This window comes from Spermophilus citellus (genome assembly GCF_964194105.1).
Source record: "Spermophilus citellus genome assembly, chromosome: 12".
NCBI classification, from domain to species: domain Eukaryota; kingdom Metazoa; phylum Chordata; class Mammalia; order Rodentia; family Sciuridae; genus Spermophilus; species Spermophilus citellus.
In genome coordinates this window covers 70,667,717-70,695,070 of record NC_138198.1, presented here as the reverse complement: position 1 = coordinate 70,695,070, position 27,354 = coordinate 70,667,717, and the positions used below count along the sequence as shown (strand labels likewise).

Sequence of the window (27,354 nt, the reverse complement as noted above, 5' to 3'; positions counted from 1 at the left end):
TATGTCTGAATTGAGACCATACACAAAATGGATACACCTCTCCAAAGTGATGTGTTTTAGTCCTAATTTGAATTTTTTTTGGTCACCTTTTAAAATAAGCTCCTACTTACATTTTCTATTCCAAAAACAACAACCACCACCCAAAGGTACAGGCTCCTGTGTCTCATTGTAGAATCAATTTGGTAAACTTCTCAATATACTTGTTCCTCAGTATCCATGGTAGATTGGTGACAAAACCATTCAAGGACACCATAATCCTCAGAGGCTCAGGTCTGTGCTATATAAAGTAGCACAGTATCTGCATATAACCTGTACACATCATCCAATATACTTTTATCTCTAGGTTACTTATATTTCCTAATACAACATAAATGCTATGTATATACATAGTTGTTAAACTATTGTTCAGAGAACAATCACAAGAAAGTCTGTACATGCTCAGTACAGACAAAAGTTTTTGAATATTTTCCTTTGGATATGGAGGGCTGATTGTATATTACTTTCCTCTTATGTCCACACTGGACAAAAACTAGGCAAACATTTATCCATCAGCTAGTCATTACAGTATTTTAAGAGGTAACTACATAGTTCAGGTAAAAATGAAACCTCCAGGTACAGAGAGGACAGAAACCCCAGTCTTATCAACCAATCCAGCCACATGGAACCAAGCAGAGGAGGGAGCAGGTGAATCACTCATTATGGGTCTTCTCAGGGCAACTTAGTCTTGCTATTTCCATTGTAAAAAAATTAAGTTAGAAGTGCCTATGTTGCCAAACCATTACACTTTTTTATTCTTCTCAACCATGAGTCAAGGGATAGCCTCTCGCCAGCAAACTCCAAGGGTGATGAACACAACCTGCCGAAAGAGCACACAAAGGGGGGGGAGGAGGGGGGAGGAGGGGGGAGGAAGGGGAGGAGGAGGGAGGAAGAGGAGGGAGGAAGAGGAGGGAGGAAGAGGAGGAGGAAGAGGAGGAGGAAGAGGAGGAGGAGGAGGCTGGCTAACTGGATCAGTGGGTCAGGGGTGGTGCCAGAAAAGCAGGTTGTGGGTGACTTCTGGCAGCCAGGGACTGCTGTCTTAACCCCAGCTGTTCTCCCAAAGGCCAGTCTGAATGTAACAATCAGAAAGGGGCATGTGGGTTGCTCAACACCACGTGGAATCAGTATGGACATAAGCACACCAAGAGTAAGGGTCCAGCACTACCTTCCTGGATGTTATTTTCTTAAGAGGGCAAAAGCTAGACCCACTTTTAACTGAAATGAAGGAGTAACATGATTTTTTTAATGTTAGACCTCAGCAGTTTGGGTTTACAAACGAGAAAGCTTTAATTTTTATTTGAGGGGATTCCTAAGGCTGGAAACAATTTAGAATCACATCCTCACTCAGACTGGGCAGAAAGAGACACTGGGGCAAATGCCAACCAGCAAAGAGTGGGAAGTAGTTTAAGAGCCTCAACATGGGTTTCAAGAGGAAATTCATCAATGACAGCTCTCCTAACTGGCCTTTTGGCATCGCACAGCAAGGACAGGCACTACCTTGTTTGTAGGGTACTCTTGTCCTGCAGAGTTTGGATTCAGAATTGGTGCTTGACTCTTCAACTTCTAGAATCAATTTCACAAGTTTCTCAATATACTTGTTCCTCAGTACCCATGGGAGATTGGTGACAAAACCATTCAAGGACACCATAATCCTCAGAGGCTCAGGTCTGCTATATAAAGTAGCATAGCATCTGCATATAACCTATGCACATCATCCCATATACTTTTATCTCTAGGTTGTTTATGTTACCTAATACTACATAAATGCTATGTACATAGTTGTTAAACTATTGTTCAGGAAACAATGACAAGAAAGTCTGTACATGTTCAGTACAGATAAAAGTTTTTGAATATTTTCCCATAGACATGGAGGGCTGATTGTATATTACTCTTCAGTCAGTTCTGAAGGCCCGACTCAGGCAGCTTTATTCACCCCAAAAGATGATTCAAGAACAGGGCAGCAATATAGAGTTCTAATTGACTCATGATAACAAACACTTGCAATGTTTACTCTACATTATACTTTAAAGTGCTTTTTCAAACCCCAAGTTCCTAAGGAGAGCAGATGGTTTCAAGCCTTGTTTTAAAACTGGAATATACCCCGAGTCACAAGTTTTTTTTGTTGTTGTTTTTGGTTGTTTTCTTAGTTCTTTAAAATGTGTGAAGGAGACATTATTGCATTGAACTGGTGAGACACGCATTCTGTGATCTGGTATATTGCATCACTAACCATGATTTCATGGGCAGTGTTTCCCATCTATAAAAGTGGACCCAACATCTCTTTCAACAATACCACAGCAGGAAGGTTTATAGGTTACAAAACATTTTCGAACAATAAGAAATTTAGGAGTGGGGTTGTGACTCAGGTTGCCTAGCATGTGTGAGGCACTGGGTTCGATTCTCAGCACCTCATACAAATAAATAAAAAAGGTCCATCAACAACTAAGAAATACTTTTTAAAAAATGAAATTTAGAAGCATATGTAATATTTATAGGATGAATATGTGGCCATTGGGAAATATCCAATAGTTGTACTATGGTGTCTCCATTAGGGGATTATCCAAAGAAATGTCACTGAATTGTCTTTGTAAAAACATTGAGGAGCCACAGCTGAAGTTCATGATACTACTATCAACCATAATCCCTGAAGGTAAACACATTGACTGAGTCTACTAAATCAGCAAGGCCACTTTCATCTAATTAATACTAATATCTGCTACTGGACTGTGCTCTGTGTAGCTAACCTTCTTGGGCTTTTTTTTTTTTTTTTTAAGGTTATCCGAGTCACTGAAAGCTGTTTTGCGTGATGGAAGTGATGTTCCACTCACATAACTTACATCAAGCATGTGCCACAGGATTACTATCCTAAAGGTCAGTTTTTTTTTTTTAATATACCAGGGTTTGTTTGTTTGTTTTAACCAAATAGCCAAAATTACATTAGAGAGGGGTTCTTTATTTCTTCAGCCCTACCCCAATGCAAATCAAGAAACATGCTAGAGCCCAGACCTACCTTTGTGACAGACAGTTCCTTGGATTTAGACTCAAACAGGTACTCCAGTTTGGAAGTGTCCACCTTAATGGGTTCCAGTTTCGACCATAGGAATTCTCTGCAGCGGCAGTTGTTCTTACGGGGCCAATCAAAAGGCCTGACTTCATTCCAGAACAGACGGATGGTCTTCTTTTTCTTCGTGAATGCAGGCTGACCCCTGGGTACCTGGGACCACCCTAAGCCCTGAGGAGAGTTGAACACTGGAGGAGGAGGAGCCAATAAATTACCAGGAACTGGAGGGGTTGGGATGCTGTCCAACATGGGCGGTGGGGGCAGGGGTGGCAGACCCAGAAAGGTGGGCGGGGGTGGAGGTGGTGGTCCTGGGGCTTCCCTGTGACCCAGGTCCACGTCCAGGACATCAGTGTCGTCCTCCTCTCCCAGATCGGTGAAATCCATGTCTTGAATTTTGAGCTCCCGGGGGTTGGCCATGAGCTGGTCCCAGATGTAATTGGACTCTGTTTTCAGCTGCGCAGGCGCTGTCTCGGGGACCTTGTCATTGGACCCATCCTCAGAGATGGGGCCTCGCCCCAGGTCCCCGCTGTTGAATTTCTCAGCAAATGCTTTCACGCTTCCCCAGTTGTCCAAACATTCAACGTCCACCCTCCTGACGCTCTCGTCCTGGGCCTGAGAGTTGGCCTGCAGGGTGGATATCCTGGAGGCGAGGCTGGCCACCGCCTCCGCCTCCGCCTCCTTGCTCCTGGTCTCTCTCTCGTCCTTCTCCTCGTCATCTGTGGACTTTCTGTTATGGGCATACAGCATGTCCAGCATGAACCGTTTGTTGGTGAGGATATCGCCACACTGTCCATTTACACCTCCATCCTGAAGGCCTGTGGACCATACACCTGAAGGCACACAGAAGAAAATGATAATGAGAAGGTGGCAAGGGGGCTTTACGTTCATGAGAAAACCAATGAGGGGACACAGGGACAGGACACATGGAGTGACTTCAGAAAAAGACACTGAAATAAAGCAATTAAAGCAGAAAGGGCTGAGACTGACCGCTTGCTCAGGGACCAGGACCCCTTCCATGTATCATAGTACTCCTGGCTCCCACCTGGGTTCACGGGAGAAATTTTCCTCACCTTCTCTGCCCTCCTGTGGCAGCGGGTCAGGACCCACCAGGTCACAGGCAAGGGGCCTCTTTTCTAACTGTATAAAAAAGGGAAGGTAGCAGTTCCCTGGCCCAGAGCAGGCACTGGAGAGGCTATAAGGTTACCTTTGTGTCTCCCCAAACTCCAACTCCGTATCCACACAAACCATGCCATGGCTTACCACCACCAGAACTTTCCACACCCCTCCCCTCCCTTCCCATCTCATCTTCACCTAATTATCTCACCTAATTTACCAACTTAACAGATGAAGTCAGAAGATCTTCCAGAGCCCCCATTCCATCTCTACCCTCCCACCTGCACCTAAAACCAGGAAGAAGCCTCCCTCCTGTGACTAAACACAAATTGTCTGTGGGGAGCCATTCTGACACGTGATTGGGTGACTCCCGTTAAGGGCCTGAGGCACTCTGGCTGTGTCAGAGTTATCCCGACCCTTTCCTGATGAGAGAGCCCATCCGTGTGGGGGTGTGCGTAACCACTGACCCTGGAGACCCAATCACTGACCCTGACCTTGGAGTACAGCCCCCCCCTCAACCTTCATTGGATGGAATTCTCCCCTGAATCTCTTGTTTCCCCCAAATAAAAGGCTGATCCCCGGCGTGTTCGCTCTCTCTCTCTCCTGCTAGCCCAGAGTAATCCTCGCTGCCCTGCTGAGTGGCTTGAGGAGGGAAACAGAGAGAGGCGAGCCGTCTTGGACTTAGCATTAAAATAAGGTACTGTCTGTGTGTTTTATTTTGATCTCTTCTAACTAACTGAATGCCAGAACCTCATTAATGAAACCACTGCGCAGGTCGCGTGGTAGAATTGGCGCCCAACGTGGGGCATTCTGAATTAGTTAGATTGAGTGGGAGCGCGCGCTAAAAAGATTAAGGGAAAAAATAAAAAGGAAGATAAGGAAAAGAAATAAAGAGAAAATAAAGGAAAGTAAGGAATAAAGAATAAAGAAAAGAAAGAGGTGACATTTGGGTCACAAAAGTAATAAAGAGGATAAGGAAAATAAGAAATAAGATAAGAGAAAGGAAAAAGTGACATTTGAGTCACAAAAGTACCGGGAGATATTGAAGGAAAGAGACGTTAATTTACTTAAAATGGGAAATTCTACTTCTTCGGATAAGGAAATGTATCTAACTATTTTAGACAGTATAATTAATCAGAAAGGAAAACAGATAAAGAAAACTCAGTTATTGCAATTCTTAAAGATTGTAGGTGAATATTGTCCTTGGTTTTGTGACCAAGAGTCTCCAAATTTACTTACTTGGGAGAAATTAGGAAGAAAGTTACAGAGAGTTTGTCTTTCTACTGAAATACCTGGAGGCATAGAGAATATACAGAAAACTTGGACAGCCCTAGAAATTTCTCTCTTTGAATACATGGACCAGAGTCCGTGGCCACCAGAAGAGCTTCTGAGAGGTATTCAAAGAGCCATTAGGTCTATTCAAATGGAAAATCAGCCTGAAGCTAAATTAATTTCCTTTCCTTTGAGCCGTTTTAAAACAAAAGCGCTAGGAGCTAAAACAAAGGTTAGAATTGTGCAAGCTAGCCCGCAGACAGATTGTACAGAACAGCATGATAAAGAAGAAGCATCTCTAATCTTGGAGAGCCCTCCAGAAGTGGTAACCAATCTTCCTGGAGAGGAAAATACAAAGGAAACTCCTAGTGGGGCTCAGGTTTCTTCTCAGCCACGTGAGTTAGAAACCCAAATTCCAAATGGCGATAGTACAGAGTCTGATAGCAGCTCACAGTCTGAGGAAGAAGAATTAGACATAGAAACTCAGGACTTAGAGAGAAATTTTAATAGATTGCATTTAGCACCACCTGCCCAAGCTTTTAAAATTCGGCCGATACCTGCTAGAAGGACCAAATTTAACAGGTGTGCTGAATTAAAGATGACTTTTCTTACCCCAGTTCAGCAAGGTATTAAGAAGGCTCAAGAAATGGGAGAGGATACTACTGGTTTTCACCTCTTTCCAGTTTTTGAGCAAACTAATGAACAAGATCAGAGAGTTAGAGTTCATGCTGTAATCCCTTTTAAAACTATCAAGGAATTGAAAAATGCATGTGAAACGTACGGCCCAAATTCGCCTTTTGTTCAGAGTCTAATAGAAAATATTTGCTCACAACCCCTTCCTCCTAGTGATTGGATTTTTTTAGCCAGATCTTGTCTGAGCGGGGGAGATTACTTGCTTTGGAAAACTTACTGGACTGATTTTTGTAATGAACAAGCAGAAAGGAACAGGAGACAGGGCATAGAAACGCCAGTAACGATGTTTTTAGGGACTGAAGATTTTGCTGATTTAGAAAGACAGTTAAATTATGATTTTGTAGTGTACAATCAAATAACTGATTGTGCAAAACGTGCCTGGAGGCAAATTGTCCCCAAGGACCAGTCCAATTTAGTTCTTACCAAAATCAGACAAGGTGCCAGTGAGACTTATTCAGATTTCGTAGCCCGACTATATCAGGCTGCGAACAGGTCCATCGGGGACCCAGGAGCTAGCGAATTTATTGTTAGGCAATTGGCTTTTGAAAACGCAAACAAAATTTGCCAGGATGTTCTCCGCCCCCATCGTAAGAAAGGAACAATTTCTGAGTATATTCGCTTGTGTTCTGACTTAGATTCCACTCAGTTGCAAACGGTGGCCTTAGCAACAGTATTAAAGGAAACTTTGGGGCCACAAAATTCAGTTCAGAAGTCCCGCGGCAAGTGTTACGCTTGCGGAAAACCCGGTCATTTCGCCCACGAATGTCGCCAACGCAATTTTAGGTTTAGGGCTCCATCTACTGGCGATAATAGATATTGCAGGACTCGGCGCCACGTGGTTGATTCGGGTGGCGCGGATGAGCCCGCCTTCTCGCCACAAGTATTTCCTCCTAGCGAGGGGACAAAAAACTTCCGTTCGGCCCCTCCCCGGGCCCAGAAACAATATGGGGAGACGTCGCACAGTGTGACGTCACTAGCGGCGCCGACCAGGACAGTCCGCGATTTTTACCGGAACAGAGACATGGATCACAGACAGTTTTCTTAGGACCTTCAGAGACAGTTGAATTAGATCCTGAAACGGGACCGACACAAATCCCTACTGGGATTTTCGGGCCGCTTCCTGAGAATACTGTAGGTTTAATTTTGGGGCGTAATAATTTAAAGGGAGCTATTGAAGTAATACCTGGCGTGATAGATTCAGAATTTAAAGGGCAATTATATGTTACTGTAAGATCCAATTATGCCCTAAGACTCACCCCAAAGGATATTTTTGCTCAATTAATATTATTGCCTTGTGTCTCAGAAAGGCACCTGCCGGCAGATTCAGTTTCTAAACCGCCAGACAGAGTATATTGGTCCCAGTTAGTGCGACAAAAACGCCCTTTATTAAAACTTAGAATTAATAATAAAAATTTCCTAGGAATAATTGACACAGGGGCTGATAGCTCAATATTGTCCAGCCGGTTTTGGCCCAGGACATGGCCTCTGCATACAGCCTCAGCTAACCTAGAAGGAATAGGAAAAATTTCACAGCCTGCTCAAAGTGCCAACTATCTCCGTTGGGAAGATTCTGATGGGAACAGTGGAGTATTTAAGCCTTATGTGTTAGAGTCTTTACCAGCCAATCTATGGGGAAGAGATATATTAGCCAAAATGGGACTGCTACTAGTCACCCCAAATTCTATAAGGTCAGTTGAAGAAATTAATCAGAGGTATTTTCCTGGAGATGATAGGGAAACCTTTCAGGAAAAATATCTGTTTACTAGCCAGTCTCCACGGCAAGGATTAGTAAATACTTCAGGACAAAATTTTTATTAGGGGCACTGAGTACTTCCTCGATCCTTAAGACAGCTGAAAAAATTACGTGGCTCACAGAAGAGCCTATTTGGATTTCTCAGTGGCCCATCTCAGGGGAAAAGCTTAAAATAATTCATAGATTAGTTGAGGAACAACTTCAAGCTGGTCATATTGAACCAACACTTAGCCCTTGGAATACACCTATTTTTGTTATTAAAAAGAAGTCAGGAAATTGGAGATTACTACAGGATTTAAGGGCAATAAACCAGGCAATTCAGCCTATGGGATCATTACAGCCAGGACTTCCCTCCCCCACAGCCATTCCTTTAGATTATAGCTTGATGGTAATAGATTTAAAGGACTGTTTTTTCTCTATAAGGTTACATCCTGAAGATTGTGAAAAATTTGCTTTCACTGTCCCAGCAGTTAATTTTAAGGAACCTGTTAAAAGATACTGCTGGAAAGTTCTTCCTCAGGGAATGCGTAATAGCCCTACACTGTGTCAAAAATATGTTGATCAGGCAATAGATCCCATTAGAAATAGCTTCCCTGATGCATACATTATTCATTTTATGGATGATATATTATTGGCCCATGCTAATCCAGAAATACTTTCAGAAATTTTTACTCAGTTAGAGGCTTCCCTTACAGCAATGGGTTTATGTCTAGCTCCTCAAAAAATTCAAAAGGTATCTCCTTTTCAATATCTAGGTCAGATAATTCAAGGGAGTACAATCCGTCCTCAAAATCTTCAGATAAGAGTTAAGGAGTTACATACCCTTAATGATTTTCAAAAACTATTAGGAGATATTAACTGGCTAAGACCATCCTTAAAGTTAACTACTTCTGAGTTAAGTCCTTTATTTCAGATATTACAAGGAAATCCTTCTCCAACCTCTCCACGTCAACTAACTTTGGAGGCCAAAGCAGCCTTAAGGAAAGTGGAAACTGCAATTAAAAATGCACAGCTTACTAGAATAGATCCTAAAGAAATACTGTATTTATTAATATTTCCAACTGAACATACCCCAACAGGAGCCATATGGCAAAAATTAGGAGTTATTGAATGGATTTACTTATCTCATTCCCCTCAAAAAACATTACTTCTTTTTCATGATTCTATAGCTCAATTAGTAATTAAGGGTAGAACTAGGATTTTACAATTAATTGGATCTGAGCCTGATATCATAATTATTCCATTTTCTGTTCAACAGACTAATTGGCTTTTTCAAACTTCTACTTCATGGCAGATAGCTTTTGCAGATTTCCCTGGGCAGATAGATAGCCATTATCCTCGTGATAAGATTGTACAATTTGCATCATTAACATCACTTATTTTTCCAAAGATTGTACGTTCTCATCCAATAGAGGGAGCTTTATCGGTGTTCACAGATGGTTCCAGCTCTGGTAAGGCAGGTTTCTTCAGCCGTGTTCACACAGAGGTAATACAAACTTCTTATACTTCTGCTCAAAGGGCAGAACTTCAAGCCCTGATTTTGGCCTTAGATTATTTTTCAAATGAGCCTATTAATATCTATTCTGACAGCTTATATGCAGTCAGAGTTTCCAAAAATATTGAAACCTCAGTTATTGGGTTTACTTCATCACAGGAGTTATTTGAATTATTTCATAATTTACAAAAGACCGTGCTAATGAGGAAGTACCCATGTTTTATTACACACATCCGTGCACATGCTGACCTCCCTGGACCTTTGGTTGCAAGTAATGATAATATTGATAAATTAGTAGCTTTTTGTCAACAGATGTCTTCATATGACTGTGCCCTAGCTTCCCATTCCTTGCATCATCAAAATGCTTCTAGCTTACGTAAAAAATTTAGTATTACCAGAGAACAGGCTCGTCAGATTGTAAGCCAATGCCCTAAGTGTGTTATTTACACTCCATCTCTGCCATCAGGGGTAAATCCCCGTGGATTAAAACCAAATCAAATATGGCAAATGGATGTAACTCATATTCCTCAATTTGGTAAGCAATGTTATGTGCATGTCATAGTGGACACTTATTCTAGATTTATTTTTGCCACAGCACGTACTAAGGAAAATACTCAACATGTAATTTCTCATTGCTTAGCAGCTTTTTCCGTTTTAGGGTGTCCTATACAGATTAAAACAGATAATGCTCCAGCTTATGTAAGCTCTGCTTTTCAACAATTTTGCCAAGAGTTTCAAATTAATCATAAAACAGGAATTCCTTATAACCCCCAAGGTCAAGCCATTGTAGAACGAGCTCATTTATCTATTAAACTTCAATTACAAAAATTAAAAAGGGGGAATAAGATAATGACTCCCCAAAATAGCCTTAATCATGCCTTATTTGTTTTAAATTTTTTAAACTGTGACACAGAAGGTCACACAGCTGCTGAGAGACAAATGTCTCCCTCAGTGACAGGCCCTTTAGGCAGAGTTCTGTGGAAAGATTTACAGACTGGTCAGTGGAAGGGCCCAGATCCGGTAATATCATGGGGCTGAGGGCATGCTTGTATTTTTCCAGAAGGTGCTTTTCGTCCTATCTGGGTGCCTGAACGTGCTATCAGACATGGAGTAGATAGAACCCAGACTCAAGTGACTGAGGATAGACACGGAGGAGCCACACCCAGAAGGAGGAGATATCGGAAAAAGATGAAGAAAAACCAGATTGAACCAGCCGAGAAGCTGATTTCGTGGAAAGATGTGAAGAAATTGACAACCCAGGCTTCCCAAATACTTCGACGCCTAGGAAAGAACAGGACCTCAGTCTTGATGGTAGCGACAGTAATTGCCCTACTGGGCTGTCAGGTAAAAGGGAATCAAGTAGACACTTATTGGACTTATTTCCCAGATCCACCCCTGGTACACCCAGCTGTGTGGACTGGAGAAGCTATTCCAGTATTTACTAATGACTCATTCATGATGGGAGGATTTACAGATACTCATATTACTCCCAATCATGTGACTAGATTTAATTATTCTGGCTACAGTGCCCAATTACCTTTATGTTGGTCACGTGATAAACATGCTGGCTGTCTGAAAGTATCATTTGAAGAAAAGACAGCGATTGGTAAACCTAGACTGACAAATAATTCTATTTATGGAGACTTAAAACCTAATACTAGATCAGTAATTAAGATGGGACTTTCCCATAACAAGCCAGTCATTTCTGCAAAACCTCCACCGGTACCCCACTGTCCAAATAGTTCTATAATTGAAATTGGCACCTTTCCTAAATGGATGGATTGTGTAAATACCTTTCCTGTACAACATAAGGTGTCTAAAGCTAGTGGGTATATTTTAGACTGGTCTCCAAAAATTGATAAGAGACAATTACGAAGAAATTCTGCTATGACACCTGCAGGATTTGTTAGTAATATTTTGACTTATAGTGAAGGAGGCATTCAAAGAGATATTTGGCGTTTAATTGCTGCCTCAGAATATTTACATTTTTCAGATAAACCTTTACCAAAATTTGTCGGCAAGAACTGTAAAGAGGGATCTTGCTATGGCCTAAGAGCCTGTGTCCAATCTCCTTATGTTTTAATTATTGGAAATGTAAAAGTTAGATGGATAGATGATAGATATTTTGTTACTTGTAATAAGTGCAACCTAACCAATTGTATTTCTAGGTATAATGGAGGAAAAGGAGTGCTGATACTTCATCAGCCCTCTTTCGTTTTATTACCTGCTAATATTTCAGAGCCATGGTATGCTGATGCTGGTTTACAAGTCCTGCAGCAAATTCATGCCCAGCTAACAAGACCTAAACGTGCTATTGGAGTCATAATTGTTGGTGTCTTAGCACTGGTCTCATTTATTGCCTCAACCGTCTCTGCATCTCTGACATTGTCTCAGAATATTCAGCATGCAAAATTTCTTAATAATTTAGCTCAAAATACTTCCAAGGCTCTGCGTAATCAAGTAAATATTGATGAAAGGATTGAAACTAAATTAAACGCCTTAGAGGCGACTGTTATTAACATTGGTAATGAACTTTCAGCCTTAAAATTTAAGGAAAGGCTTAAATGCCATGCTAATTATAAGTATGTATGTGTTACAGCTGCCAAGTACAATGCTTCTCTCTGGGATTGGGAGAAGGTTAAAAACCATTTATTAGGCATTTGGCAAAATAGTAATAATAGCTTGGATATTCTGGAACTTCATCACCATATCCAAGACATTCAGAATAATAGAGCTGATTTTTCAGATCCTTCTTCTTTGGCTAACCAAATATTGAAGGAATTAAATGGATTCAACCCTGGAAATATTCTTAAGCACTCCGCTTGGTACCTTATTGGATTATTCTCTTTGCTGTTAATTCTCTTTTGTATTGTAACTATAGGATGGCGAGTCTTCCAATCAAGAATCCGGGGACTCCAGAGAGTGAACCGCCGCCTCATTGTTAAGAATAGAAAGGGGGAATATGTGGGGAGCCATTCTGACACGTGATTGGGTGACTCCCGTTAAGGGCCTGAGGCACTCTGGCTGTGTCGGAGTTATCCCGACCCTTTCCTGATGAGAGAGCCCATCCGTGTGGGGGTGTGCGTAACCACTGACCCTGGAGACCCAATCACTGACCCTGACCTTGGAGTACAGCCCCCCCTCAACCTTCATTGGATGGAATTCTCCCCTGAATCTCTTGTTTCCCCCAAATAAAAGGCTGATCCCCGGCGTGTTCGCTCTCTCTCTCTCCTGCTAGCCCAGAGTAATCCTCGCTGCCCTGCTGAGCGGCTTGAGGAGGGAAACAGAGAGAGGCGAGCCGTCTTGGACCTAGCATTAAAATAAGGTACTGTCTGTGTGTTTTATTTTGATCTCTTCTAACTAACTGAATGCCAGAACCTCATTAATGAAACCACTGCGCAGGTCGCGTGGTAGAATTGTCCTTTAGCAGGGTTCAACTGTTACATTAGGAGCCCATGCCAGTGATTCTGTCCTTCATCTCCCAGGCTTCTCCTACTGGAAGAATATGAATAATTTCTCTTTAAAAAATTCTTCGTTGTTTAATGGGCCTTTACTACTTATATGTGGTGCTGGGAATTGAACCCAGTGCTTCACACATGCTAGGCAAGTGCTGTATCATTGAGCTACAACCCCAGCCTGAGTAATTTAATTTCTTCCATAAAAAAAACCAAGTAGACTTTCTTGACCCCATTTCTGTCTTCACCAGTCACCCAACTTTTCTCCTTTAAGGTCACACCATTTACAAGAGTATAAGAGTTGTTTTGCTCACCATCTCCAATTTTTCTTTTATTTTCTCTAGAACTCAAATAGAGCTTTTGTTCCCAATGGTCTTCAAAGCTGCTCCTTTCCAAGTAACCATGACCTTCACTAGACAAAGCTGATCTCCCCCTTCTTCTCCATCCCCTGCCAGGATGCAACATTCACCTTCCTTCTTTCTGCTGCTCCTTCCCCGACTTCTCCTTGTTTTTCCTTTAAATGTCCATTGCTCTCTTTTCATCTACCCCACTCTTACAGTCATCAGTTCATCTAGTCTCAGGGCTTTCACATTCCCGGGTTCTCTGCCCTCACCATAGCATCTTCTGCAGTGGTTTGTTCTCTCAGCTGGGGTGGCTTCATGCACCTTGCTGCCAATTCCAAAGACACTGAGATTGCCCTCAACTCCTATTTTTTCATCTTCTACATACCAAGGAGCCTCCTGTGCTGACTAAATCCTCATGTTACAGCCAGAATCCAGCCACTTTCCTCATCACACTCTACTGCCAAGACCCTGGGCCCAGCCTGCACAAGTTGTCCCTGTAAAGTTGTCCTACTGTTCAATGCCACAGTAGGTGAGTGGCCGAGTTTCAACAGACAGGCTGATTCTTTCTCCATTTGATGGGAAATATTGGCCTTTCATTTTCTGGCAACAGGGAAAAGTGTATTTCTTGATAGTTTTTGTACCTGGCTAGTTCTCTTGCCTTTTCTTTTTATGTCTTATTAAAAATTATTAGCAGATTATTATACAAAATAATACATTTCTGCATGACATTTTCATATACACATAAAACATACTTTGATCCTATCATTTATCTACTTTAATCATTTTATGGTGTCCCTTTTTGTCTTTAGTAATTTCCTTTGCTCTACTTTATCTGATATTAACATAATTACTTCTGCTTTTCTTTGATCAATGTTTGCTTGATATCCCTTTTCCCAACTTTTAACATTCAATCTTTGGGTCATCATGCTTGAAAACAGTTCCATACAGACAGCATATAACAGCCTGTAATTAAGCTTTTTTAAAAAATCCACTGTCAATCTCTTTTAATGTAAAGTAACTATTGAAATGTTAGGGCTTAAGTCTGCCATTTTGGTGCCCCCCCCCAAGTGTTTCTCCTTTCTTGGCTATTGTGCATTACTTGAATATTTTTTAGAAATTATTTTTATAGTGTTTTTATGTACATTAAAGCATTTTTCTCAGTGGTTGTTGTGGGTATTATAACATACACACTAACCTGCCGTGATCTACAAGTGTTGAGGTTTAACCACTTTAAGTGCAATGAAGAAAACTTGACTTCTGTGTAGTTCCTTTTACCATCTATGCTTTCAAAATTATCTGAAATATTTCTTCTATACACAGAGAAATACTATACCAAATGATATTAAAACTTTTGATTCAACTTTCAAATACTATTTCAGAAACCTAGGAGGAGAAAGTCTATTTTCTTTACCCTATTTCCACCCATTCTGTTCTTCCCTTCCTGAAATTCTAAGCCTTCCATTATCATTTCATTTCTGTTCAGAGAACATCCTTCCACCATTCTTGAAGGGAACGTCTGCCGGTGATGGATTCTCCTAGTTTGTATTCATCTGAGAAAGCCTTATGTTCCCTTTAAAGTGTACTTTTGCTGGATACAGAACTTATGGTTGACAGTTGTTTCTGGCACTAATAAAATGCTGTGCCCTTCCCACTAGCTTCTGTGTTTGTAGATGAGCTCTCCCAGAAATCTGTGTTCCCCTATGGGTCACATATTTCTTTCCAGCCTCCTTTGAAACTTTGTTTTAGCTCTTTAGTTTTCAGAAGTTTATTATTTATCTTGGTGTGGATGTCTTTGGACCAAATTCGAGTTGTCTCAGCTTCATAAACCTGGATGTTTATGCCTTTTGACAGACTTGGGACATTTTTGGACAGAATTTCTTCAAACATGTTTTCAGCCCTGTGCTCTTTCTCAGACTCCAGTGACAAGGATGTCAGACCTATTATTATTAGTTCCACTCGTCTCTGAGGAACTGTAGTGTCTCTATCAATTGTTTTGCTATTTCTTCTGTTAAGATTGGTTTATTTCTACTGACCTTGTTTTTGAGTTGACTGTTTCCTTTGTTGTCTCTAATCTACTATTAATTAAATCCACCCCACTTAGTTATTTTGGTTATTAACCCTTTTATTTCTGTAATTTACCCCTGGTTCTTTTTCATACATATTCTACTTCATTTTCTTCATGTACATCCTGAGTTATGGAAGATTTATTATGGTGGCTGCTTCAACATTCTTGTCACATAATTCCAATGTGAAACTCATCTGTGTTGGCATCTGTTGGCTCTCTTTTTCAAGTTGTACTTGCTCTGGTTCTTGATAGGATGGATAGTTTTCAATCATATCCTAGCAAATTTGCGTCTTATTTGCATCCTGTTGAATCTTCTCTTAGCAGGCAGTCACCCTTTCCTGGTATAGCATTCAGATCTTGGTGGAAATAGGTGTTTAGCTCCCTGGCAAGGGTGCTGACTCACACTGTCTCAGCAGAGATGAGTATGACAAGATTTCAGTTCCTCCCCCCTCCTTGGTCCCAGAGCCATCTTCCCAGGGAAAGCAGACCACTGATTTATATTGCATCGTCGTCTCTAGGTAGAGGTGGAGGCTACATTCCCTATCAGTCCTCTTTGACTCTGGGTTGGGGAGATCACTGCAGACTAGTGCTTCCTCCAAATGCAGAATTTCCCGCTGTATATGAGGATGAAGGCTCAGCTCTCTTCTGGGATCCACTGACATCAAGAACAAGGGAACCAGACGCCTCTTCATTCATTTACCCACTGATGACTTCGTGAGACACTACTGTGCTCTAGGCACAGAGTGAGGACTTGAGGGCTCACAGTGAACCTGATTGACATCTCATCCTCACAAAGCTGACATTTAAGTGTAAACAACAGACAATTACACAAGTCATTTTAACTAAGGGCAATGAATGCTATGCCAAAGCTTCTCATACTTGGGCCATAGAGCAGAACATGTGAAAGAAAAATAGCACCACCTGACTGGAATAAGATGAGTCTCTTTCAGGCTGACCACTCATTTGTCAATAATAGACACAATGATTAGAAATGATATTGGTAATAATTTCAATTACCTCTAAAGTTTATAATTTAACAGAACATTTTGAAAGCAAAAGCTACTATGACAGAACTGCCCTGACTCTGTGGCTATAGGTGCCTAGGAGCAGTGGGAGTTTTTAAAAACCAATAAGCTAGTGCAAATAAACATGATCAAATCTCTTCGCAGCACTGGAGAGAAATCACTGTGAAATCCCGATTCCCGAGTCTACACAACTTGGACACCATCCACTTTTAGTAGAAAGTCAATGGTTCTTCACTGGTAGCAGTCTCCATTTCTGGAAAGTTGCCCTTATTTGGTAAAAATACTGCACAACCTGATCCAAGAAAGTTCTGTTCCCCATCTTATTTTTACTAATCCAACTTGTTGATGTTTTTGGGGCATGCTAAACCCAGATATGATGAATAATACTTAAAGCTACTCATAATACATAAAATATGATTTAAGGCCAAAGTGATCAAGAAGACTCACCATACACCCTGTGCTATGAGCTATGATCAAAATTTCAATGGACATCAATAGTACAAGTAGAATTTGTGATACTAACTACAATCTGACTTTGAAGGAAATTAAATATCAATTTGTGTAATGCTTTTTAGCACATACATCTTCAACTAAACACACAAGATTTTTGAGGGCAATTTCTAGGATATAAATTAATAAATTTTCTCAGTTTTTAATTATAATATCATGATTAGAAAAAAAAGTGGCACATCCTAACTGGAAAATATTTTAAAAGGAACTATTTTAGACTATACTACTGATTGACAGGTATTTTAGAAGACTAATTTTATTCACTCATTCCTTTTTCTTTCATTCTTCTATGCTTCAAAGCCAAGTATATTTTCAGTCTGGGAACTAACAAGTACAAGCAGTAGCTGATTAGTCCCTGTACAGCTTTGGGACTTGAGGGCGTGTCCCTTGTATGTAGCTTTACAGGGGGAAGCCTGTAAGATTACGCTTCACTATTGAGGGGTTGGTGAGGAAGGCAGGACACCCTGACAGCACACACATCAGGAAATCAACCTGGTGGTGTCACAGATGTCGTGAATGGTTACAACATCTATAACCTTCTGAAATGCCTTGTTAATTTCTATAAAATTAACATCTATAACCTTCTGGGGTATCTCCTTAATCTCAGGTGAGGTCCTTAGGGGCCAAATCTATAATCTAGCATTCCGTTTGATCCTTAACTACAAAGTCCCCATACTCAGGTGAACTGAATTAAAAACAGGGGTAATACTTAAAATTTCATAAAGAAATGCATGTACATCTATGAAAAACAGGAGTCCTGAGTACAATGGAGAAAACCACCTAAATTTGGTATATTCCAGTTTAGCATATCAAATTGACCTCAATACACTGTGAACCACAAAGTTTCAGAAACACTCAATAAATCTATTTCCTTCTGAAAGTCCAGACTTCCCATACTTCACTTTTAAAAAACTTTTAAGGGAATAGATAACAATATGACATGTTTCTAAACTGAAATCAGAACCCAAAAAAGGCACCCATACTATTATCAACAACTAAGCAAATAGTGAAATGTGTTTCTCCTCCAAGGCTCATTCTTCAGGAAAAGCACTCATTGCCTGGGCCCTTTTTGTTCCCTGTGGAAGTGAGAAATGCAACAGCAGGGCAGAGGATTTGGGGGAGAAGCATGCTGTTAGTGTGACTGTACTCCTGTCCAGATGCTTGGTGATACAGCTCGGGGAGTGAGCTGTCCCAGCAGTTCACCTTGGAGGCCAGCCTATGGACAGGCTCTGTAGCAAACCAGGTCCTCTATCTCGGGTTCCCTGCAGAAAGGGGTTTCATTTACCAGTTGCCCTGTCCCTGGAGAGCTTGTCCTCCTTCTCTTCCCTTTCCAAGGTGCTGCTGGAGGATGAGATGCTGGAGGCGGAGCAGTTGTCCCTCTCGTTCACCTCCTCGTTCTGCCTCTCTTTTTCACTGAGGGAGGCTCGCTCTTCGGGCTCTTGCTCCAGGGCCCGCTCCCCTTCACTCTCCGCTTCCCCTTGGGAAGAGGCTATGTCCTGGCTGGCTTCATTGGCAACTTGCCTTGCCTCTGCCTCCAACTCAGGCTCAGGATCCCCAGCACTCACTGGTGAAGATAAGAGTGGAGAGTACATTGACAACAGGGATTTCTTGGCAGAGGGGAGGGTCACCTAAGATGGGAGAACGGATGTGAGGTCGATTCCTCTGTGCTGCTCTGTGATGAACACAAGTCTCGAGATGGCTCCCAAGATTCCTGTTCCCCCGTGATCCAGACAGATACTAAGAGGGGAGGGGGTACAGCATGCAAGGATCGTGGATCCTGAGATAAAAGTCCCAAATCGGTTAACTTTAAAATATGGAGATTAATTAGGCCAGAGTCCATCAGGTGTACCTTTTAAAATTAAGAGTTTTCCAATTAGCAACAGAAAAGAAAGCCAGAGAGGTGAAAAACAGGAGGATCTTCTTTCACATACTGCTGGCTTTCAAGTTGGAGGGCCATGTGACAGGAATGTAGATGGCCTTTAGAAGAGAATAAAAACAAGGAACAGGCACCCCAGTTCAACAAGTGCAAGGAACTGGGTGGGTTCTGCCTACGTGCTGAATGGGCCTGAAGGTGGACCCTTCCCAGTGCTTCCTAATCAGAACCCAGCTGGCCACCAGCTTAATTTTCACCTCATGACAGGCAAGGCCAAGAATTCAGTTGAGCCAAGCTGGACTTCTGACCCAGGGAAACTGGGAGACAATAATCGAATGCCATTTTCAATCACTGTGTGCGCAGTATTTTGCTACACAGCAATAGAAAACACATGCTCTTTTAACTTCTTCTGGTGAAAAGTGACAAAATCCACAGGGAATCGATCTGACAAGCAGCAGCATCCTGATGTTTTCTGAAACACTGGCTAAACCAACGAGGCATATCACCCATTGCTTGGATGATGTTTGTTCATAATGTAAAGTTAGTCCATGATTTTGAAAAACATTTAAAGAATCACTCATGGGCATTAAAGACTATTTGTAAACCCATCAAGACTGGAGATTGAATGCTCACACCAAGATGAAATGCTTACATTCTCGCTTGTGCACTAGGGAGCAGGGAAATGGCAGTCAGGCGTATGCATGTTTTTGCTGAGCAAAGCCATCAGCTGTGAACTGTGAATGGGCAGCAAAATGACTGATAGTACAAAAACCTCTGAGCCAATTGCCACATGCACAACCCAGAGGAGGATGGGTCCTTCCTGAGGATAGGACCCTGGGGCTGGGCAAGGCCACATTGCTGAAATCCTGGCAGTGCATCCAAGGGCAGTGCTCAGGTCCTAGGCACACACTACTAGTCATGATAAAGAAATCCAGGCAGGATGTACCAGTAGCAGGAAATACATCTGCCTGGATCCCAGAGGAATAAGCAGATCAGACAGCTCCCTATGGAGAAATTCTGCAGGCTCAAGAGACAACTGGTGATGGGGCATGTAGAGCATTCTCAACCCTTCAGTGGGGAAGGAAAATCTAGGCCTTATTGGGCAGGGGTGCCCAGCTGCTCAGTAAGAACTCATTCTGCCAGGACTTACCTGGGACAGTACCCCTGACCTCTTCCTCTGAGAACAAGGGAGCTAAGTTGGGCACAGAGGGAAGCAGTATGAAATGCCAGTTTTCTGCTGTGTTCCTGGGCGATTTCCAAACACAGGGAAGCAAACCTCCTCCATGGGAATCTCCTCAATTCCCTTCAGATAGGATATGGGGGTGGAGGAACGGGCCCTCCCCATCTGCCTATTTGGGGTTTAATTATGCCTTGTGCATGTTCAGCTGAGGACTCCAGCCCAGCCCAGCAATCTGCTTCCCTCTAAGAGCCTGGTGGGAGGAAACAGGGGAAACAAAGGCCCTCTGCCACCTGGGGGCTGTCCCTAGAGGGAAGGTTTTAGGAATAGTCAGTGTTAGAGCAGTTCCTAGACAAAATGCCCAGGCTGGCAGTACCAGGAAGAAGCCAAAGGGCAGAACACCGTGAGCCTGTGTGCTAGAGAATGGGCACATTGTACAGTTTTGCAAGAAGGGGACAGCAGAATGGAAAAGAGTGAATATGACTTTCAAAAAAATCCCCTTTGGTGTGGAAAGACTTTTATGGTAATTTCTTTTTATTTGATAATATAGTATTTAGCCAAGAGATACAAAACCCTATTAGTTTTACAAGCATGGCAAAGGCAGAGCTTCAGCAATGGCAGCATCATCATTTGGTTGACAGAAAGCATGTGTGTTTGTGCACACTTAACTTCAGAATAGCCACATCAAAACAGTAACGCACTTCCAGCAGCCTAGCATGTGGCATGCATTTGAGTTTTCAATGGCGAGCATCTGGGAAACACGGGTTGGGGGCCTCTTGGTGGCTCTGTCACCGGCAGGGACAGCCAGATCTACTCACCATCCCCAGGAGGTTGGGCAGGAGTAGAGAAGATCCATGACTGATGGCTGTTTGACTTCAGCACACATAAACCTACTGTCTTATTCCACTTGACACATGAGACTCATGCAGCAACGTGGCCCCTGAATGGCTAGGGGCTGAATGGACTGGTGTGGTAATGGACATACAAGCAGTGGCAAAGCCACACCCTCATGGGAAGAAACAGACCCATTTCATTCCAAGCGTAACTGCATGGACTCAGACCTTCAAATCAGTGATTCCAATCACCCAAGTGACTATTTTTTTTTTAATAACAAGGGAGTTAATCATTTCTGAAGCTGCCTCTTGCCCAGAACACATGACTGTGTCCAAAAAGTCTTGACTGCAAATCTGTGGCATGTGAGGCTGCCCTGATGATGAACAAATTAAATGATCACACACAAGTCAACTAAAATAAGCAAAGATTTTTGAGAAAAGATGATCATCAAGAGCAAGCAGACAAGCCGTGCACCACGGTAGCACCCATGTCCTCAACCCCACACACCTCTGCCTTCAAAGAAGTTCACTATGTGGCTAGGGACACAGGAACCTATCTGCAGTGGTCACAGTGTGTACTAGATACAGTGACAAGGAGGCCTGGAGGGAGCAGCCAGGTTCCGTGGTATAGCCCTTTCCTAGCTGTTTTAATCAAACACAGGTACAACAAGGGCAAAATGTCCCCTGGAGCCATTACCTCATCTTCTCATGTTGGAAGGTCCTCAGATGTTCGCAAAGCCAGTACTGGCTCACAAATTTCTTGTCCATTCTGGTCAATAGGAAGCACCAGGATGACCTCTAAGACCCTATGCCAATTGCAAAATGTTCTTCCTCCTCTTTCCTATTCTTTCATCAAGACCTCAACACCCCCATTCACATATGCACAACCATTCCTTTTGTGTCACTGTCCCTAAGCCAGACCTGCTGCTCCATGGACAGATACAGAGAAAGTTGTCATCTACAAATAGAGTCCTCAGGAAGCAGGAGGAACTATGTAAATCTGTGGTCTATAGGGAACTAAAATCTTTCAAAGCACAGGGTTTACATTCTTAACTGCTACTAATCCCAATAGTTAGCGAGCCTTTCTCTGACCCAGCAATGGTGTTTGTGGAGACACACATTGATCCAGATAGACCCAGCTCTGTCAGCACAGAGATTGTAGAAGGGCAGAGAGAAAAGATCCCGCCATGTACAATGGCACATTGCCTGTAATCTCAGTGGCTTGGGAGGCTGAGATAAGAGGATCTCAAGTTCAAAGCCAGCCTCAGCAACTTAGTGATACCCTATCTCAAAAAAGTAAAAGGGGGTAGGCATGGGGCTCAGTGGTTAAGCACATCTGGGTTCAATCCCTAGTGTGTACGTATGTACACACACACACACACACACACACACACACAGATCCTAAATGTCCTTCTACCAATGAGCATGGGAAAATTCTTGTCTCTCAGCTCCCATCAGACAATAAAAAGCACTTATCAATGTTATATATGTTTTAAGATTAAAAGCATGGCTCCCTGAAAGTATGGTAAGGGTCTCTTGCAAGGTCTGGAGGGGAGCTGTATCTCTGTGCCGAAAGGACATTTAAGCAGGGAGTTAAAGGGGGAAAGCATTCTGGGCAGAGGGAAGAGCCACACGCAGCCCTGGAGCACACAGCATTCAGAGGAAGTAAAATATGTCCTGTACGGTTGGAGCTCAGAGAGCAAGGGGAGGCGGACAGCAATTGACCTGACAATGGGCCTAATGTGCCTGAGAGAAGGACCTAGGACTTTACCCTAAGGGCAGTGACAGCTGCTTCAGGTAGAGAAAGGTCACCTTTCATTTGTCCAGAGGCCTCCCAATCTATGCGTGTGTCACGGGCAAAGCATGCTTCCTACTGGGAATAGTTCAGGTGTTCCTATGAGCTATGAGGGAGCTCTGGTCAAGGCTGCACAAACAGTTGAGGGAGCATACCCTGTGGTGAAGAGCCCCAGGCGAGAAGCCAGCTCCAGAGAAGGCAACCAAGGAGGACCCAGCACCCTGCAGGTAAGGGGGGGGGGAACACTGGTTTATGAACTGGGGGAGGAGCTGTGTCATGCTCACATTTGAGGGAAGCAGCAGGCTGGCCAGGGCTGCTGGTTTCCTCTGAGGAATGACTACAGGGCATTTCATCTGAACTGTCTGCTGAAGTCCCCATGACCCCTCTAGGCGGGGAGGGCTCTGTCATGACCCCAGAAAGCTGAGGCTGAAAAGCAGAACAGAGCATCTTGCCAAGGGGTCTATAGAGAAGGGGCAGGGTGTCTCCTCCTCAGTAAGGACCCCACGGCACTATCTTCGAGGCAGGCTCAGGAATGACTGTGATTAAGCAAACGCTTCAGGGCAAGAGCCGCCAGGGCTTCACACAGGGGTCTGTAGCCTCAGATGGAAGGACACAGAGATCTGCCAGCATCTCTGGAGCTGTGCCAGGAAGGAGGACGGCAAGGAGGACTTGGGCTGGTGCCCAGGCAGCCCTTCTCCTGGCAGGGGGTGAGAGTTTGGAAGTGAAAGGAGGACATGGCAAGGATGGCCTGGCAAGGTTCACAGAGTCCAAAACTGGGATCTGTCTCCCTGGACCGCAGCCTGAGAGCAGCCTGACGGAGCTCAGCATCGCCAGAATGCACTTAGCAAAGAGCAGAAGAATGCACTTGGCCAGAACTGCGCTGATCTGATTCAGAGGGCATTAAACTAGATTTTAAGGTTGGGGTGAGAGGAATATGAGGAGGAGGGAAAAAAAGCTAATTAAAAGAATATGGGAATGGATCATTTATAAGAAATATGAAGAAGAGGTTCACTGTATCACAAAGGGATCCACAGAGAATTGCGCTGTCACCGTCCTGTGGGGGAAGGACCTAGAATTAGCACAGCCACTGCAAGGAATTCTATATCCCAGGAAATGGACATTACTGGAGTAAAAGCGGCTGGAGAGGATGGGATTCCACTGACACAAGGAGCCAGGGCAAGACAGAGCATCTTGGTGTTTTTCCTGGGGATAAAAAAGCCTGCCCAGTAGGGGGGAGAATTGGGTGGTGCACCCTCATGCAGATCACAGAACTGGGGAGAAGTGACAAAGGACCTGAAGATGTCCGCAGATCACAGAACTGGGGAGAAGTGACAAAGGACCTGAAGATGTCCGCTGGGGCAGATATTCGTTCCTACCTACCATCACTCTGGGTCCCTCCAAATGCCCAACACTACCTCCTCATCTAGTTCCCAAACCTCATTGCAGGTCAGACCCTGGTTTTAAGTGAGGAAAACATCAAAGTTAATATATATCGAGTGCCTTCTTCACTCTGCTAGGAACCATACTACATCATCCTATTCAGTTCCCACTCTCACACCATGAAGTAAAAGTTAATGTCTCTTTGGGAGAAATGTGAAAGCACATTCAGAGAGATTAAGCAACTTGCCCAGGACCACACAGCTGGTTGGATACCCTCAGATTGCTCCCGCAGACTGCTTTCTGTCCTGCTCTGTGCCCTGGGAGCTGTCCTATATGGGAACACTGCCCACTTTGGCTCCTTTCACTTTCAGACAGGAGACTCTTAGGAAGGACCAGCAAAAAAGTTGGAGCAAAGAGGCTCGAGTCATAAATCCATGGTCCCTTCACAGGGGTAACAAGTGTGGCAGGGGTTTTCAAACCACTAATTCCATCCCATGGTCTCTGTCCCCTGGCTATAACTTACAAAATCCCAGTCATGTACCAAATTCCTTCGTATCTAAAGGTGGGAAAATGTTTCCAGCTGCTTTCTCTGGGTGCCTGACCACCTTTTGACAGCCCCCTTGACCTCCCAGAACCTCTGCCAGTTCTACATAGAATGCCTTCAGCCACCTCTGAGTATATGCCACCTGTTTTCAGCAGAGCCTCACTTACAAGCAGAGCCCATGACACACACCTAGGACTGGACTGGAACCCAGGTTGAAAAGCCCTGCCTATTAAAAGAAAAAAAAAAAAACTACAGTGGGCACGAACATTCCAACTCTGCTCTCATCAATGTCCAACAGCCGAGTCCAGAGTATCCGTTTGGAATCTGTCAGGCAACTTTTCTTTGAAAAGATGAATTGCTGGTTGAAAGAGCGAAACTTAATAAATCTTTGGGTAGCTTCAATCAGTTTCAGTCTGTGGTAGTGTCTAGATGACTCTGCCAGGACTTGGCTTTCTGGCAGGTATTATGAAACCAAAGGCTGGGCCCGCCAGTTCTATAATAGTTGCCCAAACTATGTAGATTCCAGAGACCTCCCCGGTTCAGAGCTAATAGCTAACACCATCAACTTTAAACTCATGGTTTAATCATATAAATCTGAAAAAGGTCCCAAGAGAAAAAACTCACAACTTTGAAAATTCTTTAGACTTTGTCTTTGGTACGGGGCCAGGTCTTGCTAAGCTGTTCACTAAGACTCGTCTAAAGTGGGCTTTCTCAGCCTCAGTCCGATGGCACTTGGGATGAATAATTCCTTGTTGCGGGAATGATAGCATCCCTGGCTTCTACTTACAAGAGGCTTTTAGCATCTACCACCCATTTCTCTCCCTCTATTATGATGACCAACGATGTTCTGGAGAGCAAAATCACCCTGTTTAAGAATTTCTACTCACAGAATAGCTTTATTCGGATGCATACTAGCTTGGCTATTCAAACTTTATAAAAGAACCATATGATCACCTGCAAAATACTGATTTAATGGTTCATTTGTTCTCAAAACAAAGTCCAGCTTTTTTCTCAAATTTTTGAGCTAGACTATCTAAACAGGTTCACGTCTAAGCCAATTTTTAAGCTTCCTTTAAAGGTGTTAGTTTATACGTCCCATAGCCCTCTCTGATCAAGGTTTTCATTCAGCTTTAGTGGCACTTTAAGAAAATCTGTGTTTTCCCTCTCAGGCCATGTTACCCCAAGGTCAAATACTTAAATTGTAAAATCATATTTGATGCAGCACATAATTTATGTTACAAGAGACACATGGCAATCAAGAATGCCTCCTGTCAAAAAAAAAAAAATAAAAAAGGATCTACATCCCTCATGTCATGTTACTCAGGGACTTGGACTTGAGTTGCATACTGGAAAGGATTACAAGGACTATTTAACTTATAAATTCCATTACCCCCTCTTGCCCCTCAGATTATATTTCTGATTGAATTTGCTTGGTCAAACATGTATATGATGTAATTCTAGCATAGCTTCCCATATACAATAAAAAAGCAGTGGCCAGTTCCAGGTCCAAGTATTATGCTCTTAATATACAGAGTGAATATTCTATTTCTCAGTATGAATAGAAACTGAAAAGCAGTTTAAGGATTATTGGATTATCTATTGCTACATATTTCATTATCTTGCAATCAAACCAAAACACCAACCCTAGGTCATGAAGACATCCTCTGAGCTTGTTTGGTTCTCCTAAGTCAGACAGACAGGTCTTATTTTGGATCAAATGTATCAAACAGGATCCATTCCAGTGTTACCTTTGTTCTTGTATGCCCAGTAAGACTGGTAGAGCACCTGGGTTAACCAGACACCCATTTCCTCACAAGGACAAAGAGGAGCCTGTCCTCAAGAATGAGGACACTGATTCCAAACTGGCAGTGCTTTCCAATATCCCTCTAACTCTCCTCAAGTCTCAGAAACATCAGTTCATTAAAAGGGCACTCTAACATTAAAATGGACAGTCCTGAAATAAAAGTGCCTTATAAATAAATGGTTAGCTTTTTGGGGGGTGGGGAGCCAGTACAAGGCATTGAACCTAGAGGCACTCTGCCACTGAGCCACATTCCCAGCCCTATTTTGTATTTTATTTAGAGACAGGGTCTGAGTTGCTTAGGGCCTCATCATTGCTGAGGCTGGCTTTGAAATTGAGATCCTCCCGTCTCAGCACCCGAGCTTCTGGGATTACAGGCGTGCACTACCCACGCCTGCATGAGCTTGAGTTTTTTGGTTAATTCAGTTATTCAAGCTTAACAGATGTGGTTATTCTTAAATAGGTGCTCTGATGCACCTATTTAAGGCAAAATTCATTAATTCAGTAAATATTTGAGACCTATCATATGCCAGGCATGGGGCTAGATCACAAACTCAGAGAAAAACTTATTTTCTCCAGAGTATTTTCTAGCTAAACTTCTCTATTAAATCACAGTGAAGAGATATTATAAGGTTCAAACTAATAGCTTAATAGCTCTTCCTGCTGTGTGTGTGTGTGTGTGTGTGTGTGTGTGTGTGTGTGTGTATTGGAAATTGATCCCAGAGCCCTGCTCATGCTAGGTAAGTGCTGTGTCACTGAGCTACATCCCAAGCCCCTGCCTGTAGACCATGACCAAGCAGAACCAGCCAGCCCGAGATTGAGGCATGGCTAGAAATCACTTCTGAATTCTCAAAAAAGCCCTTCCTGACCAACTGATATGGCTTTCCTCTTAAAAACCCAGTGTATCTGCACTTAATTCACAAAGAAAAGGAGATGTGGAATTGAAATAAAATTCACTTTAAAATAAGGGAAGCAATGGACTAGCTGCTTATGTCCCCCCTGCACCCCACCCCCCTGCATTATGTTGTTGATCTTCTCCCAAGGTAGTAGTATCAGAAAGCAGGGCCTTTAGGTTACTGGGGCAGAGCCAATGTGAAAAAGGCAAGTACCTTTACTAAAGAGAGAGCCC

The 27,354-nt window shown here is 42.9% G+C and overlaps 1 protein-coding gene across 1 annotated transcript; it reads right to left on the bottom strand.

Annotated features, from left to right (window-relative positions):
• Positions 1–808: 808 nt before the first annotated feature.
• Positions 809–18,414, bottom strand: LOC308631649 (FH1/FH2 domain-containing protein 3-like; the record flags this gene model as incomplete). Its single annotated transcript, XM_081263029.1, has 3 exons — positions 809–856; positions 3,047–3,927; positions 18,108–18,414. The coding sequence occupies 3 exons, from the start codon at positions 18,412–18,414 to the stop codon at positions 809–811; spliced, it is 1,236 nt and encodes a 411-aa protein (XP_081119155.1).
• Between the last annotated feature and the right edge of the window lie 8,940 nt (positions 18,415–27,354).